We start from the raw sequence: 18,234 nt of genomic DNA, 5'->3' as shown, positions 1-18,234 counted from the left end.
CCTCAGATCATAGCCAGTGTTCATGTGCTGGGATCACTTACTGTCAAGGACAATGAATGGTTGGACAGGTCTGCTCAGTCTTTCTTTGCCACTACCAATGTGGCATTGTCTTTGAAATTATTTTCATAGGTGTAAAAACGATGGAGACTGTCTTATTTTTCTTTTTGTATTTTTTGTTTAGCAAAGATTAGTAAATAAGAAATGACTGCTGAAATGATAGGCATTCTTTATAGTTCACACACAGCAAAAATAGTTATAATTGTGTTCAGGGATGTGTATTAATGAGTTGCTAAAATCTGTTTGTTCCACTGTAGTTTGCTAGGATATGACAGTAAAGTAATAGCTACTGTTGCTTAGCTAAGCCTACCTAATCCAGAAATTTAATTAGTTGTGGCCAAGTGCAATCAACATGACAGTCTGCTTCCTAGTGGAAAGGTAAAAGTTGGTATTATGGTTTTTTATAAACAACACAACACATTCAAGAGACTCTGGTGTTGACAATTACCTGTCTGTTAATATTGCATCATTTCTGAAACAGTCAAGTACACAATTATAGATTCTCTTTGTCTGTTTAAAAACTGGAGAGCTCTTCTTTCACCTTTAACTTTATCCTGCAATGAGACTTGATACACTTACTTTTGAGAAATAAGCTGTCCTTACTGCAGTGTTAAGTTTTTACTGGAGTTAACTTAGAACATTCCAAAACAGCTTTGTGAGGTACTAAGTGCCTTCTGATCTCCAGCTATTTCCAGTTTCTAGATGCCACGTTTCATCACAGGTCTGGTAGGCATACTGGACTCTTAGTGCGTCTTCTGAAATATTTAACCAGAGAGGTTTGCTTTTAATGTTATAATTTAATGTGCAAGCAGATACTGGGCTGATATAACTATGTTGACAGAAGATGTTTGATTATGTGGGTATTTAGTTTAAGAAACAAAGCTCTGTCTTTACACTTGACAACTTTCTGGCAGATGAATAGCTGCAATGGAATATAGCCTGTGTTTATCACATTTGAGTTTGTCTGTGTTTGGAAACCTTGATTGTTTTCAGCTTGTTGGTGCACAATTATGGTTAGGGTTCACTAAGACTCCTGCAGAGAGGGCTGATCATTAGCGTGCGAAGAACTTGATACAAGGAAGAAAAAGCAACAACAAAAATGAAGTTTAAGGGAACAAAGGATGATGCTCACATACTTAACAGGTATGAAAAGCAAAACAAGGAAGCAGAGAGTGTTAACAAATCAGAAGTGCAGTAGCAGAACTCAGAAGAGCAAAATATTGGTTTCACCGTGGCAGTTTCAGCACTTTGCTAGACAGTGTGCCATCTGGCCTGCAGTTTTTGTATTCCAATTGAATTAGTTTGTTTAGGAAGGGCTGCAGGGTTTGTTCCTACTACTCAGATATGCACAGTGTGAAACTAGCCTTAGATAGATATATGTAGATATATATGTGTGTGTATATATATATGTATATATATATGTGTGTGTGTGTGTGTATGCATGTATGTGTGATGATTTTCCAAAGGAAATAGTTGTATAATTTCTGCCGAGTCTCTACCTGCAATAACTCTTTCACCACTTTTAGCTGTGTTTACAGGAAAGTGGAGATTTGGAAGGCAAATGTTATTTACTGCAAATTGTAGAATAATTAAAATAAAATATAAGGAAGTTGCTCACACAGAGAAACATCCAAGATAATATTCTTTTTTGCTCACTGCACCCACAGAAGAAGATGCAGATAAATTAGAATCCCTTGTATTTTCAGAGATCTAGTCAGCTGGTTTGTAGAAGCTGAGTGAGAGAACATGAAAAAGAATAAAAAAGGATTTTTTGGAGCTGGAAGAAAGGTGGAGAGTCTGGTAGGAAATGTAAGAGATGTGCAGGGTACAGGTGAGTTGTCCCCTGGGAAAATGAGACCCAAGGCTGTGGGGCAGGGAGACCTTGACACACGTGTGAAGCCCTCTGTTTGCAGGCTGCAGTGCTGACTGTTGCACAGTTCCATGAAGTGTGTGATAATAAGGAAAGGGTACTTGAGTTTACATATAACTAAAGTGGAACAGGAATTTGCATCAGGGAGATGTCAACAATTAAATGATCATCAGTATGTACTTTTAATGTGTCAGTGCTGTTACCCATCTTATGTTTAACCGTAGTTACATGTATTTATCTGATAAGAAAGCAGATTACATAGGAAATAAAATGAAGAGCTAAAAAGTCTGGGTATGTCTAACAAGCTCTGAAAGTTTATCGTTTGACCCTTTGTCGCAGAAACAAGGAAAACCTTTAATTTTCAGTATCAGTAGTTTTGCACAGCTAAAAATGATGTGACAAATGAAACATTGGAAATTCTTGTTCAAGTGCAGTTTCTTTAACTGATCTATATGGACTGAAATCTCACTGACGGTTTATCCAACTTTAATATTGAGCAAACTGTCTAAAGGATTGTGCAGCACAAAAAATGATTTATTCTCTTGCGAATGTAGGTCTGTGAGGCTTTTGGCTCTGTAATTGAGTAAGAAATTTTGAGTGAGTTGTAAAAATAAGCCTCAAATTGTAGACAAATCAAATGTGTGTTATGGTGAACTCAGTTACTGTCCAGTGTTGGAGCTGCCTTATTCTCTGTTCATGCATTTTTCAGTGTGCCTAAACTGTGAGGCAGAAAGTGTTGACCTGCCCTGAGTGAAAGTATTTTTTAAGTTAATGTTAGCAACTGATGTGAGTTCAGAGCCTAGATGCAAGCAGACCTGGCAGTTAAATTTAGAAGTCTTCCAGTTATCTTCCATCATTTGATCCTGTTCAATTGCTTGCCTATTACCAGAGTAAAGTGACCTGCTCTGTGAAGGAATGCAACAGTGATGATGTGAATACGCACTTTGGCAATTAACAGCGAGAGAATTGAGCATTATTAATTTCCTGGAAGAGATATGAAGATGAGTTCTAAATAGAGATGGGATCTTAAATTTTCCTTGACTAGAGAACAGTAAAATGTAGAAGCAATGAAAGTATATGCTACTGTGCAGTCAGGTTTCCAGTACATTTCTATCATACTGATAGATGAAAGGGGCCAAGCAAAATAATACGTCACCACCAGCTAGAGTGTTATGGCAAGTAATTCCCAAGAGAATATAGTATTTTTGCTGTTTTCTTTAATGCTGAGATTCAGGTTTCTTTTCTTATTCTGTGTGTAGATGTGTGTAATCATTTCAATGCTTTCTTTACAATAGCCACCTTTTTAACTCTTTCATTTTTTTGGAACAGTATATTTCATTGGTTTTTTTTGTCATCAAATCATACAGATAAGCTGTTTGTTCTGTCTTGGTGATGTGTTCAAAAACATACAGACTCGTGTAGCAAATAAAATGAAGGGGATTGTAGTCCGGAATATGCAGGATTAAGATGCCATTTGGTTGGGCCTCAGTTACGTAACACAGTTTTTAACTGACCTTGAGGTGGAGAACAACTGTCAATAAGGATGAATTCTTAAACATTAAAAACTAGAAGTAAAACAGAAGATAGGTGTGTCAGCCAATTTTGGAATGTCTCGGATGTAATTTATAGGGTTGAAATTGCTAAACTTGTAGAATGGCAATATTGCTTCTTTTCATCCATGTTTGTCTCGTGTGACAGAGGTGATTAGGTTTATTGTTCTCATTTTTACCTCTTCTACTAAGTTTGGAAGCTTAGAGTATCCTAATTTTCATGTGATTGGTGATTGCCCACCCTCTAATCTGTCAAGACCTCTGCAGGGCGCATCAAAGGTGTCATCATCTACTCCCAGTTTATTATCATCTACACATTCAGTATATGCTTAAGTTTTATGTTCAGATCACTTATAAAAACACTAAAGATAACTGGCTCTAAAATGGAGACTGGCCTCTAGCCTGATGTAACCCCGTTTCCTATACTTTTCCAGTCTGCTGGAGAAGTGTTCACCCATTGCACTGTTTTTTATCTTTGTGTATGCTGTATTATGAGAAGCAGTTATCAGCAGCTTAGTTGAAATCCAGGTGATGGTACCTACCTGCCTTCTCTTGGTCAGCTAGGCGGGTAACCTTGTCATAGAAGATGATGAAGTTCTTAAACAGGCCTTTCCCCTTGTGAACCCATGTTAGCTATCACGGCTGACTGCTTCATCTTTCAGGTGTTTTCCAATAACTCTCAGATAATCTTCTCTGTAATTTTGCCAGGTGTCCAAATGAGACAGATAGGCCTGTAATCACTAGGGTCTTCTTTCTTGCCTTTCTTGAAAACTGGGCCTACATTTACCGGCTTCTGGTCCACTGGACTCTCCAAATTCTGAGTACTGTTGAAGAATAATTGTGAGAGTTCTTACAATGACATGGTTCAGTTCTCAGTACCCTGGGATGAATCCCACTGGGCCCCATGGACTTAAATGCATCCAGCTGGAGCAGTTTCCTATCATGTGGTGTTGGCAAAACAAAACCATCAACATGTTGTCAGCCTTTTAGGCACATTCATGATTAAAGCTTCTTTTCACCACTGAGTTTTTAAATTAGTGTGCTTGGTGGAGTTGTCCAAAGCAAACCTGTGTTGAATGTTTCAGAGCTGAGCTATGTGCAGTGTGTAGGTAGACAGATAATCTGTAGTTCATCCCATAGCATCTGCCATGCTGTTTTTGTCCTTTCAGTGGTAGATAACTGCAGTGCTCAGGTTAGTTATTGGTAATGTTTTTTTGATAATTTTCCAGTGTAGTGCTATGCATTTGGAGATGCATTTCAAAAACTGATTGTGCCAGTCTGTTCATGAAGTAATGTTAAATCCTGAATAGTATAGAAGGGGTTCATCTGCTTGTCATTTTTTCTAGTAAGGAAAGTAAAGTATTTTTGCTAGCAGGTTTTTACTTGGCAGTTTCCACATGCTGGTCTAAACAAAGATATTACGTCTGTAACACGTTACTCCCCCACGAAATGTCTCTTACGTTAGCGTAAGGAAGCATTTTCAAGTGAATAATGAATATTCCTCTTAGTTGACTTCCTTTCTCTCTTTTTCTGGTAATTTGAAATGCAGTCTACCTAATGTTTGAGCATATTCAAGTTGTTTTGAGAACTGAAGTTGGAATGGATCGAAGAGAATACCTTTAGAAATTGTTCAAACAGCGTACTCTTAAATGCAGTAATCTTTTAGTATGCGCCATCTGTTCTATAATGAAGAGAAATGTCACCAATATAGCACTGTGTGTTTAAAATATAGCACCAATACTCCTGATACCTTTTACAGTTAAATAGGCTGCTTCTTTTGGTCAGAACTTCAGAAACAAAATGTCAGAAGCAAACAATATTAGTAGTGCAACTGATGGTTCTGAATAGAACATTAGGGGAGAGAGGATGGTTCTGAGCTCATGCTTTCCTTAGTTTGCTGGCCTGGAAGGTGATACTGGGTCACGTCAGCAAACTTTGCTGTCATATAGTTGTAGTTCTTTGAAATGCAAGATATTTTACCTTTCCTTGTTACAATTCCACTGAGATTCATCAAGAGCCTTACGTTAATCTCACATTTATGATGCCAATTTTGGGAACTGCTGTGTGTATTTCGTTTTATTACCGTTATATAGAGGAGACTCTTTAAATGGAGGTAGAAAAATCAAGGGTTGAGTCTGAAGCATTTGTGTTTTTTGTTTTGTTTTTTTTTTTTTACAGAGATTGAGACATAAGGATCACATTGTCCTTATTTTGCAAACATAATTGATCTGTCAAAGAAGCTATTTAAAATAAAAGGGAAGAAAAGAAATCATAATTGTAGTATCATACATCAGATGAATCATCTAATAGTGTGAAATCACTGTCATAAAATTAATAAGTAATAATTTAAAAAAGAGAAGGAAAAACCCAGCAGAAAACTGTCCCCTGAATGTTTTTGTTCCAAAATCACAGCATTCTGGAGAAAATGTAATTGTGATGTGTATGTTTGAATTCTATGAGGACAAAAGCTACAAAATGTGCTCTAGAAAGTAATCATTTTCTTAATGCACGAGCTTCCCTATGTAACCCTTGATCCCTGAAAAGAATTGGTTAATGCCATTCAGCAAGCTGTGATTTGGCTTTTCATCTTTTAACTGTGTTAGGTAGGCAAGACATGTCATCAGCATATAATGGTTGTAGTTTTGAGGGGCAGAAGACCTTTGAGTACAACTGGTTTTACTGTAAGTGCTTATGAAACTTCGTCTTGATGTACCGAATGGAGTCGTGGAGGTGTAGCATAGTGAAAGTGAGATGGCTTCAGTGACTGCAGTAATACAAGGATCTGATCAAGTTGTTATGTTCCCTGTTCTGTTGAAGTACTTTTGTCTACTGACAGTTTCTTTATTCCCCAAGGTTTGTACCATCAGATGAAAAGAAGAAACAAGGCTGTCAACGAGAGAATGAAACTCTAATACAGAGAAGGAAGGACCAGATGCAACCTGGGGGAACTACGGTCAGTGTGACCGTACCCTACCGAGTAGTAGACCAACCTCTGAAACTAATGCCTCAAGACTGGTAAGATAGATTTCCCCTTTACTAAACTTCTTCATTGGGAGAGTGCTGAACTTGAAATGAACCAATAAAATTCTATTAAGTTGCATGAAAAATAAAGATGGGAATATAAGAATGGATTTGTCTGTTGATACTAAGGGATTCTTGTCTCCAGGTTAAAACAATATATAACTGAAACAGTGTTTTACATTTTAACAGTATGAGCAGCACAATTAAGTTCAGTTTGTCTGAAATGATTCCAGAAATTCAAGTAGAAATGTTGATACGATTTTTCCAGTTTCTGATACTGTAGCGTGCAAGTCATTGAAGTATGATGCAAAGCAAAAATCCTTTCTCATCTTCTTTCTGACTTGAGAGTCTATGGGGAAACAGCATTTGCAGACATCTTCAGCAACTGATACTGTAATTTTTCTTTTCCAGCAGTCAAAAGAAATGAACCACGGGTTCAGTAGTGAATCACATAGATTGAACTGAATTACACTATGGGACCTTAGTTCTGAAGGGAGAACTTCAGCTGCGGAAAGGGAATCAGAAATATCTTTTCCTGTTTAAAAAAAAAAAAAAAAAAAAAAAAAAGCTGCCAAAAGATTTTGTTCATAAGGCCATTCACTGATAGTACAAGAATGTGTTTCCCTTTGAATGAAACACATTTATAATAGTTGTATTTATTCTATATCTGTGATGCATTGAAACAGTAAACATTTCTACTACTTCCTCGTGGGTGTAAAGATATTAGGTGTGCAGGACATTTTTTGCTGATTGGTTTTTTGAACCTCCAAAGTAGATTTTAATGGGGAGGATTATTTTTTCCAGAGCTTCTGTTCTGAATTCAAGTTCTTGATGCAGAAACAATTAATCAGAAGCCAGTGGTTTTGAAATTCTGATATCAGATAGCATTCAAGATGTTTAATGCTCAAACCTTAAAATGCTTCTGACCAAAGGGGATCAAGTGCTATGCTTTTAGAATTGTTTTGTTGTTGTTTTTTTTTTTTTAGTTTATCCATGGTATCATCAAATATTAGTATCTGGATGTGTGTGTGGATGTGTGGAAACATTGCTGCTGACTTTTCTGCTACCCATTACAAAAGCTGCAACATGATCTTAAATGTTAAGCTTTAGGATTGTCAGCTCCAAGTTCCTTCCCTCCTCTCCCCCCAATTAAAAAGAAGGAAACCCACCACCACAAAGTCAAGCACACACACAACTCTTGTTTATTCTTTGCAATTTGTGATTCAGTAAATTAAAGTTGAGAAATGGATTAGATATGCAGTAATTTGTTATAGTAGGTAGGAACCATGCTTGGATAATGCAAGTGTTCAAGAAAGCAGCCCATATATGGAAGGACATGTATTCTGAAAGGCTATTTAGAAAATGTAATTAATATTAAAGCTTCATCATCTTAACAACAAATTTATTTTCTCAAACAGCAGTTAATGGGTACATAGCCTCACAACATATGACCAACTTTGTAACTGGAAGAAGGAATGTAGCACCTGTCTCTTGTAATAAGATTTTAGTGTAAAAGTTAACAGCATGCAAAATAATGGCTTTTAAATTGCTACATCTCAGTCAGTTTACACTGTTATTCATAGAGGATTATCTCTAAACTGTTAGAGAACTTTGAAAAACCAAAGAATAATGTCCAGAAATAAACACTATTGAGATAAATGAATCTGCAGAGAGCAGAGCTGAAAGGTAATTCATGTAACTTTTCTTTTTCACTTACCTTGTAATAGAGAAAGAATGGTTGTACGGAAGATGCAGTTGTTACATGAACTTGACTGCTGTTGCTTTAAAGAGAAACAGAACCAACAGATTATGTTAAGATAGGTTTTCCAATTAAGAAAATGTATTTTTAAACATTGATCTATTATGTTCACAGGGATCGTGTGGTAGCAGTGTTTGTACAGGGTCCTGCTTGGCAGTTCAAAGGCTGGCCGTGGCTCTTGCCTGATGGATCACCTGTTGATATCTTTGCTAAGAGTAAGGCTGTTGTTGTCATTTGTATTTTACTTTCTGTTGCTCTATTTCTTGTTTAGCAGTATGCTTACCACATGGTGAAGTGCTGCCAGAGTACTGTTGCACTGGGGCAGTTTAGAAAACATGGTCTTGCTATCTGTGTGAATACCCAAATACAAAGACCTCTGCAACTTTTCTGTTCTATTGAAAGTTCATGGAAACAGCTGTTGTTTTGAAAAGTAAATTGATTTTCCAAGTCTCTTAAGTGGACAAAAAGACCGCATATATGGCACTTGATAGAAAAACAGGTTTATGAGCTGTCTTGTGATTTCATGATTTGTTTGAAGAGAGGATTAACCACCCAGTATTTCAGTAAGGAAGTTCTACAAAGATGCTCTGGTGTCTTGACAAGAACTTGAATGTCTAATAAGAAGTAGCCACTTCTAATATGTGAACTGTATGCTTCCACTGTGTAGATCCGAAGTTTTTTCTATTAGCACTGTTATGTCTGTATGCTTTGGTACACACAGTGCATACACTGCACAGTTCTCTCGTCTATTTGCAATGCGTACTGTTACATGTAAAGGAACTGTAAGCCTCTATTCTCCTGCTATTTTTTAATTGTAAAGTTGCCTTAGGAAATAGGCCCTTTTTTTCAGCATGTGCTGTTTTCTGAACCTGCAGATTTAACAAACAAAAAACTCAAAATTCAGAAGAAAGAAAAAAAACCAATAATTCAGTCTGTCATCTTCCAGTCAGTACGGTGAGGAGACATGTCCAGTCAGGTTTTGTGTGAGTCCACATTTGGAAGATGAAGTTGAAAATGGGAAGAATGCTGGTTTGGGATAGGATGGAGGAGAGTAGTCCAGAAGGCAAAGGATATATGTGTGAGAAGGAAAACTGAATGAAGGAATGAACAAGGAGGAAGTGAAAGATTCTTATAATCAAAAAGAAAAACATACCACGGGAGAGCTTAACAGAAGAGACTGATGTAGATGTAGAGGACCACAGAAACTGTCTTGAATTTCTTTGTGCCAAAAAGTAAATCCAAATCCTAGCCTGCATAGTTCAGACTGGAGGTATACAAATACTTAGGGTTTTTTTTTTCAAGTGAAAGAATGATACCTCTTGTTCTTTCTTTCAGTAGTTAGTTCCCACCAACGTACATCTTGTTCCCATGTTAGATTATTTTTTTTGCTTACAAACATTAACATATCAACATCTACAAAGGTTTTATGAATACCTCATGTACTTATTCCCTTATTCACTGCCTCCAAGATTCAGTCCTGAGTGGAATTAGATGCATGAATGCTTTTGAGGAGTTGCAGACTCAAAATAGATGGTGCAATTAATTGATTACCAGGAAGGGATTGCACAAGACTCAAGTACTTTATGCTGGATCATGTCAAAATGATGATTTGGTCCAGAAAGCAAAAAGAATGTCAAGAAAAATGTAGGACTCATCTTGCTAATGCTTGGGTTTGCATAATTTGCATGAGACAAGGCTTCCCAAAAGGAAATGAACTGATAATATTTTACTGTTATTAGTTGAGCATTAGATCAGAGGAAATCGGCATTTACTGACTTTCTCAGCTTACTTCATGTGGCATTAAGGGGTTACACTGGCATTGACTTAAACAAGCCTTCCAGTGGTGTCAGAAATAGCTTGCTTTCTTGTTGTTGTTTTTGGTTTTGTTATGGTGGGATTTCTTTGAAAGGCTTTGGGGGGATTCCAGAATCTTCAGAAATAATATCCTGGCTTTCTAAAGAAAATACTCATGAATTGGCAGTGAGTTTCCTACTGTTCTCCTGGGATTTATATAACTAGAAAGATAAAATTAGCCCTGAGAAAAAGAGATAAATAAAAGATAAAACTGGCTATAAATAGCCCTTTTGCATAGAACTGTAGTGATCACTGACTGCTGTATTGAGTTCAATATTAAGTAGCTGATTTTCTTGAGCTAGAATTGTTTGTTTTATTCTTGGATTTTATTCTGAAGAAGGGGGAGGTTCTCTTTGAATAATAATTAAGCACTGTAAAGTCCTCTTGTATGTTAAATGTTTTCTTGTTTCCTGTAGTTAAAGCTTTTCATCTCAAATATGATGAAGTACGTCTGGATCCAAATGTGCAGAAATGGGATGTAACAGTGTTAGAACTAAGCTACCACAAAAGACATTTGGACAGGCCAGTATTTCTACGCTTCTGGGAAACTTTAGACAGGTACGTTTCATGTGGAAAGTCTTTTATGCTTGTGCTTTTGTGATGTTCAGTAGGAAGAATGAACTTAAGGAAACGAGTACCATATACAGCTTCAGTGGCTTAACAATGCTTTAGGTGTTAAATATTTGTTTAGACTTCTTAACGTACATACCACTATATTTCCAGTATAAATTAGGAACAAGCCTCTTCAAAGGGCAATATGCATGGATGTAAAAGAAGGATGATTACTGATCATGGACTTAGAGTAATGACTCCCCATCTCCTTTTAGGCAGAGGCAAAGGAACAGAGAACATTATCACACCACATGGTGCAGTTTGCTGCTGTTCCCCCAGCCCTTCATTTGAACTGCAGTTGTGAGCTGTAGTTCTCCTCTTTCCTATCCCTACCTTAGTAGATTACAGTCTTCTTGTAAAGGTGAGAAGCTACTGTCAAGATAATAGCCACAAAGCATAATCTTACTCTGATGCCTCTGAGTCCACAGCACCAGGTAGAAAACAAAGGTCAGAAAAGATATGACATGCATTGAGTTTAGGTGTAGTGTTCTCACTTTGCATTTTTGGAACCTTCCACTTACTTTAGCAATGCCTTGCATAAGAATTGAGGAATGGAGGTACACAAGCAGCTCTGAAAAGTGGTGCTGCTTCTGCCTGCTTCTCTCTGGTTCAGAACCTTCTTTGAATACCAAGTTCATTGTAATATCTTTTTCATGTTGTAGAAGATAAACTTTTTATCATTAAGCAGTTGAAATATTGAAGGGAGAGACAAGTCCATGCATTTAATGAGTGTTTAATCTTTTCATGTTGATTGCACGGCAAACGGCTTGAACGATTGAGTGGACTTCAAAAAGAAAAATCCTGTGGGAGTTGTCTAAATGATTCTGAGCATCAAACTTTCTGTGCCTTCTTATTTAAAAGTCTCAGCTCAACTATATATTCAAATTCTTAGAATGAACTTGAATGGGTTATCTTTAGCAACAGTTTTCAAATGCTGGAATCCATGTGACTGAATGAATTTTCTTTGAAGCAGACGTTTTAGCTGTCTTCTAATGGGATGGATATTGTGTTTAATAGAGTTTGATGGATTATAAGGCATTTCATCTATTCAGCAACTAGCTAATGCTCTAAGAGTGGAGTTTTAACAAAGTTTGTTTATTGTTCCTGAGAGCACAATGTCTATAAATACCAAAAGAGGAGTCAAGTTGTTTGTTGGGTTTTTGTTTTTTTTTAGGTACATGGTGAAGCACAAATCTCACTTGAGATTCTGAATCCTTCAGCTGCCGTTCGTTTCCTGGAGTGTGGATTGAGAACAATGAAAGAGACTCCAGTTTGGAGACCAGAGCTCGCACTATATGTTGTGTCAATAACTTTACAAATGAAGAAGGGTCACAGTTGAAACTTTTTATAAAATCTGGTTTGGATGCTTCGTGGCAGGTTGTTACCTGTTGTTATTCAGAAGCAAAGGGGTTTTGCTTAAAACTATTTTTTTAATGTTGTTAGCCTTCTAGTCTGCAATTCAAATTGTATATTTTGATAGCAGCAGTTTCTTCTCTGTTTTGTTAAATTAGGCACATTTTTAAATAATGTGTTATGTTCCTTATTAGAAAATAGATTGATCTTCACTGCAGGTTACAGATGTGTGTGTGCCTGTGCGCGTGTGCGCACGTGTGTGTATATATGTGTGTATGTGTCTATATATATAATGTATAAAAAAAAATGATAGACACGCTAACGCACACATAGTTATTACTGAGGCTTTCTAAACCACTTAGCTTCTGAGCTTAGTTTTGGATTTCTTTGCTTATTGTTTCACTTACTGAAAATATTTTGTTGTGGATGAATTTACATTTTAGTTGATAGGACTTGCAAACTGAGAAAAGTGAAGATTGTTTTGGTATCAAAATGTCAACCTGTATATGTATATTCTGTCAGTCCTGGAAAAAGGGAAGATGAAAATGCTAGAAACTGACTTGGATTTGTGATGTCCCACTTTACTGAATCTTAAAACTTAAATACAAATACCTTCAGCTCACACTAATTCTAAATCTCTATCCTCCATACAAGTCTCTTTATTTAAGCTGGAATTGTGCATGTTCCCATCTATCAAAATACCTTCCTGCAAGTCTAAGCGTTACCTGGACTGAACGTGGAATAGAAAGGGACAGAGTTTGGATTTCTTTTTTTTATCCCCTGGAAACAGTCACCACGAGGAGGAATAATATTAACTTCTTTGCATTTATATCTGTAATATCACCACTAACATTATTTTCTTGTGACAAAAGTAGCCCAAACTATGTCTAGAGGAGTTGTCATTTCCTGATACGAGTGGCTAATAAGGCCTCCTAGCAGAGTGGAAAATGAGTTGACTCAATTTACCAAAGAACAGATTTGCATGAGCCACGGTATAAATGAGGCCAGAAGATCATGGTATTTGTATGGATTTATGGTACCTGTGTATCTATTTAACAATGTTGCATACCAATTCATGTAGAGAATGATCCGATATTGTAACACCTGCATGGATTTTTTGGGATATAAAATACATGTTTATATTCCATTCTTGAAATCCAAAACCATGTTTTTTAATATACTTTACATTTAAGACTTGACAAAAGTAAAATGGTCTACCTGTTCTTTAGTTTTGCTTTTCATTTGATGTTACCTTCATTTTAACGAATCCAGAAGCCACGTGTCCTTCAGAGGTTTTTAAGGTTGTCTTAAATTTATATGAAGACTGTGAAGTCTGAAAGGTTTTAATAATATGTATCTACTCGTGCTGTGTTAGGTTTACTATCTTCAAATTTAGCCAGTTCTCTTGATGGAAATAAAAACAAGCAGGAAAATAAATAAATAAATAAATGGCTCCAGGATTAGAAACCGGATGATTTGAACAGATTCTGCAAAGAGGCTGAGAAGAGCGAGCAATACAGAGCTCCTTGAAAGTCTGCTAGCAAGTTCTCCTATCTGTGTGGGCAGTTGGGTCAGTACCGTGTGACTTACTTCCTAACACCTATGTGTGTCATATCTGAGTGCAGTAAAACATTCAGTATTTGGTTTGAACCTGTGCTGCGTTAAGACAAAACTGTACTGGCTATGAGCAATGCAGTCAGTACCATAAGGAAGTGGTAAGCTTAGGGTTTGTTGCTACTTAAGAGAGATATTGTAAGTGGCTTTTCTCCTCTGACGTGTTTCCAATCAGAAATGTAAAGGTTTTTTTTGTTGTTCAGACTTCAACAGCTCAGGCAGTTTTAAAGAAACTTCTACAGTGGGCACCAAGCTTGATATACTGAACGTTGAACATAACTGCTTCATGTGCACTGTGGTGTAAAGACTACGTAGTAGTCTTAAGGTATACAAACTTCATTTTCTTTTTTCCATGCCCTGTGTTTCACTTGTGTTTTAAAAACATGCAGTCTAGCATCCAATATTGTACATAGAAGATGGTTTGATGTAGATATAAATTTATGTATATATTGGGAATAGCTTCTCTTAAAGGCATGAAGTTATGTGGATGTGAAACTTGCAGAAGAGGAAATCTGTGCTATGTTTATAACAAGTGTGCCTCTTAGGGATTGAAGGCAGACCTTGGACATCACTGGGGTTTTGTTCTTGGAGGGAATTTTCATCACAAGTTCAAAATGTGTTTGTGGAGGAGGTGGCACCTGATCGTCTGGCTGTGCATCTCTTTGTCAGTCGTAAAAGTAGCGATGTTTATAATATGAGCCGTTTTGCAATCAGTTTCCTGCTGACATTATTGGAAGTTTAATTAGGTTGTCAGAGAATAGCATTCCTACTGACTTCAGAAATATCTGCACATAGATTATGAAACTACTTGGACTTAAAAATTTAGCCTTACAGCAGCGTTTTGCAACACAGCTGGATTTTTTAACACTTATGTCATGCTTAATTTATCTACCAGTTAATGTAGAGTAATAAAGAAAACCGATGGTAAGAACTGGGGAAGCTGCAGGATCAGACATCTGTTTTAGTGAGCTGTATTTTTATTGTTGAGTAAGTTTGACACTTTACATAGAAACATATAAAGTGTGTAAATTGTACTCAATTAAAACATACAACTAAAACTGAGCTACTGCACTGCCTGTAGTTTATTGAACAGTGGAATGATACTAGTGTGCAAATTGAAATAGCCGTCTCTATTAAACATCTTAATTGTCATAACACTGCTCTGTTCCATAAGTACAAGATGAACAAGGTGAAACAAGATAAGCTGAGAACTGGTTTGAAATTTGTTATTGAGCTCCGGTACTGTCAGCAGGTGATTTTTTTTTTCTTTGTGGCAAGGTTTTAGATGCTAGCAAAGATATCAAAAGTAATGGTTGCATATTAAGAACAACAGTGCCTGTGATATATACTGCTTGAGCTTTCCGAATGCTACCCTAAACAAAGCAGCAGTTTTTTCATAAGGCAAAGGAGGACAACTACCTTCTAAAGTGTGTTTGCATACCTGAACAAATTGCAGATCAGTGTCCTCAACGAATAAGCTCAACTCTTCAGTTATTACATGGGTATTTTTGTAGCCAGATAGTAACAAAAATAGTCACTCGAGACATTGCTGGAAATAGACAACTAAAAGAACTGTTCTTTAATGCTGTAAACCTTTCTATTTCTTAATATAGAAGGAAATGTAGACAGCAGACAGTGTTGAGTTTCCCTTGATTGTAAGCTCAACTACTATGTGCTATTTGTCTTAAGGATAAGCCTTAATCAGAATAGAAAAGTTGTTTCTGGCTTTTATTTGCTATGCAGTGTATAAAATATTGCTATTCCCTGCAATATATATTTTATTACAGCTCTCATTCTTTTGCTGGTGAAATACGTTCTTAGCTGCTAATTCTTGAGAACACTGTACAGAAAAAAAAAAGTCAGTCAAAATTAATGGCTTAGTGATTTTAAATTTTAATGTCATGAATGCATTTTAATTCTAAAGCCATAACTAATGCCAAGTACTTTATTAGAGCAATGTGTTCATGAAAAATTAAGATTGCTGCCTGAAGAAACTGTTGGCCAAGCAGGTTACAGTTCAGCTGATCTTTGGAAAAATGTGTCACAAAATGAAATCTCTGAACGCCGTATTCAGAGTTGCTCATTTGTTACTTAATGTTTTGAAGAATGATGGCAGTATTGTTTTTGGTTTTGAACAGATGCATAATTCAACAGAGTGGCTTGGCTTGGAAAGAAACTTAAGGATCATCAAGTTTCAACCCCCCCTCTTGCAGGCAGAGTTGTCAGGTACTAGATGAAGCTCTAGATCAGGTTGCCCAGGGCCACAACTAATGTGGCCTAAGAACAGCTGTGGGGATGGGGCATCTACAGTCTCTCTGAGCTTCCTGCTTCAGTGCCACACCACCCTCTCAGTGGAAAATCCTCCTCCATGTATGTAAGTGAAATCTTCCTTTAAATACTCTAAGGCTGCAGAGAAGTTTTCCTTCTCTGAACAAACCCATTTCACTCAGCCTGTCTTCATAGGAGAGGTGCTCCAGCCCTCTCATAATCTTTGTGGCCCACTTCCAGACCCAGCAGATGCCCAGGATGTTGAAGTCCTCCATCAGAATGAGAGCCTGCAAGTGTGATGCTTCTTGCAGATGAAGCGAGGAGGCCTTGTCGACAGCTCCCCTTGATCAGATGGCCTGTAGTAGATTACAACCACCAGCTGTCCAATGCTGGTTTTGTCCTTAATCTTAAACAGCAGTAGTGATTGTATTGACTTTTTTGGTTAGTTCTACCTTAACGCTATTAATATGATATGATAATTGAAGCAGGGATGGAAAACTGATGGTTTTAAGTATGGAGATGTGTAAGTAGAGTTCATGTACTTGACAATCATAAGTGAATTTATCATTCTCTTGATGGTGCTGCTATTGTAGAGAGTAAGTTTTGAGAATGAGACTTAATCAAGGAAAATGAATTGGTAAGTAACGTGTGGTTGTGGGCTGTTCCTCCAAACTGATTTATTGCGTTCTCTTTTCATATTAATATTTTTGTGAGCATACAAGTGCACAGAATAATTTCAGATTTTTGAAACTACAATGCACAAGCTAGTTCACGTGTAAAACTGAAAGATATGAGTCAATACATACAGTCAATAATAAAAGTAGCTTGGGTCGTTGTTGTCATTTGCATCTGTTAATTTCTTTACTGTAGTAGATCTTCACTTACAGCCGAAGAAACTGCTTACTTGCTTTGTAAGGTTTTTGCATGTCTCCCTGAAAACTGTGAGAGGTAAGTCTTGGAGTTGCTTTAAGGTTTGTTAAAAGGGTTTTTAAGTTATTCATTCTGACCTGTGTTAGTGGGCCCAAACATTACCACCGGTATACAAGGTTGAAACTGAATCAAAACCATTTTAGAAATGGAAATGGCCACCACTGAATGGAAGAAGAGAAAGTTCTCATAAGGTTGAACTTGTGTGAGTAACAGTGAGGTGTTAGCAGGGCTGGTTACTCCAGAATGTCATGTAGAACCACTTTGTGTTGGAGGGTACCTTAAGCCAGAAACCTACCTTTGACTTTGAATTCACTTGTTGCTGCTTGTGTGGAAGTTAGATTGCAGATTGCAATGGAGAGAGGTCTTTTTTGTTCTGTGATAAAACTTTTATGAAAGAGCCTCTGTGTTTTAAGTGTGATGGAAATAATTAGTCTGGTTACTGAAAACTTGCTGAAAACAGAATTATGAGATTAAAAATGCAAGAAAACACATAAATGGGAAAGCTTCCTAAAGTGAGATTACTAAACAGTAATACAAGACATAAGCAGCAGAGAATGAATTAACTTCTATATGCAGTGGACTAATACCCTAAATTGCTGTCCCAATAGTCTAACTTTAACGTGATTGAATGAAGTGGTCCTGCAGATAGCCATCTAAAAATGTCTCTTCAATGGGATTGTTTTTTCACTTGTAATCTTCTTAATTTCAGTACTTTGGGTGTTCATTGAGCTTCTGATTCCCCAATGATCAAGGCAGTTAGATGATCTTCTGAATACAAAACTAAAGCACAGGTACTTTTGTCTATATGCATACAGTTATGTTGATGTCCTTATTCCACTGAGAAGAAATGTGTGTCCCTCGTGATGTGTGCTGTTAGTTTTTTTACAATGCTAGTTTTAAAATACCAAAATTAAGCTGGCACTATAGTTCTGAACAGGAACTAGACATTTTGACATACAACCTAAGATGATGCAATGATTGAGCTACATTAGAATTTATGCATAAGGAGACCTCTGCACTTAGCAGTTTGCCTCTCAGGAGGCATACTAAGTAATATACTGCTAGCCTCATAAACAGTCATTGTTCATATTGTATCCATGGCAAATAGTGTTTTCATAATAATAGTAAAGCATTAGGTAAAGCTTAAATTTAGATTAATGAGGTGTCTGGTTTTATTTAACGCAGCTCTTTGTGTTCCAAACCAAAGTTAGCAATGCTGCATGTGGATATGAAAGACTGTAGACTGAGCTACTGAAAAAGCAGCAATAACATGGAAGCTTTTTGAAGCATGGCAGAGACAAGGATTCTGTTCTGCCATGAAAAGGTGAAAGAGTGAGGACATTCAG

At 36.9% G+C, this 18,234-nt stretch overlaps 1 protein-coding gene across 1 annotated transcript in view; it reads left to right on the top strand.

The window, feature by feature from the left end:
• CDC73 (cell division cycle 73) overlaps nucleotides 1-16,790 on the top strand; it is a 109,218-nt gene extending 92,428 nt beyond the window's left edge. The window contains exons 14-17 of the mRNA XM_072342659.1: nucleotides 6,331-6,492; nucleotides 8,372-8,472; nucleotides 10,528-10,669; nucleotides 11,898-16,790. Coding sequence (XP_072198760.1) covers nucleotides 6,331-6,492; nucleotides 8,372-8,472; nucleotides 10,528-10,669; nucleotides 11,898-11,934 — 442 coding nt within the window. The 3' untranslated portion in view covers nucleotides 11,935-16,790. The remainder of the gene's footprint in view (nucleotides 1-6,330; nucleotides 6,493-8,371; nucleotides 8,473-10,527; nucleotides 10,670-11,897) is intronic.
• Nucleotides 16,791-18,234: the final 1,444 nt, after the last annotated feature.

This window comes from Excalfactoria chinensis, chromosome 8 (genome assembly GCF_039878825.1).
Source record: "Excalfactoria chinensis isolate bCotChi1 chromosome 8, bCotChi1.hap2, whole genome shotgun sequence".
Taxonomy (NCBI): Eukaryota; Metazoa; Chordata; class Aves; order Galliformes; family Phasianidae; genus Excalfactoria; species Excalfactoria chinensis.
The sequence above is the reverse complement of the archived record's forward strand: the minus strand, read 5'-3'. Positions and strand labels throughout refer to the sequence as shown.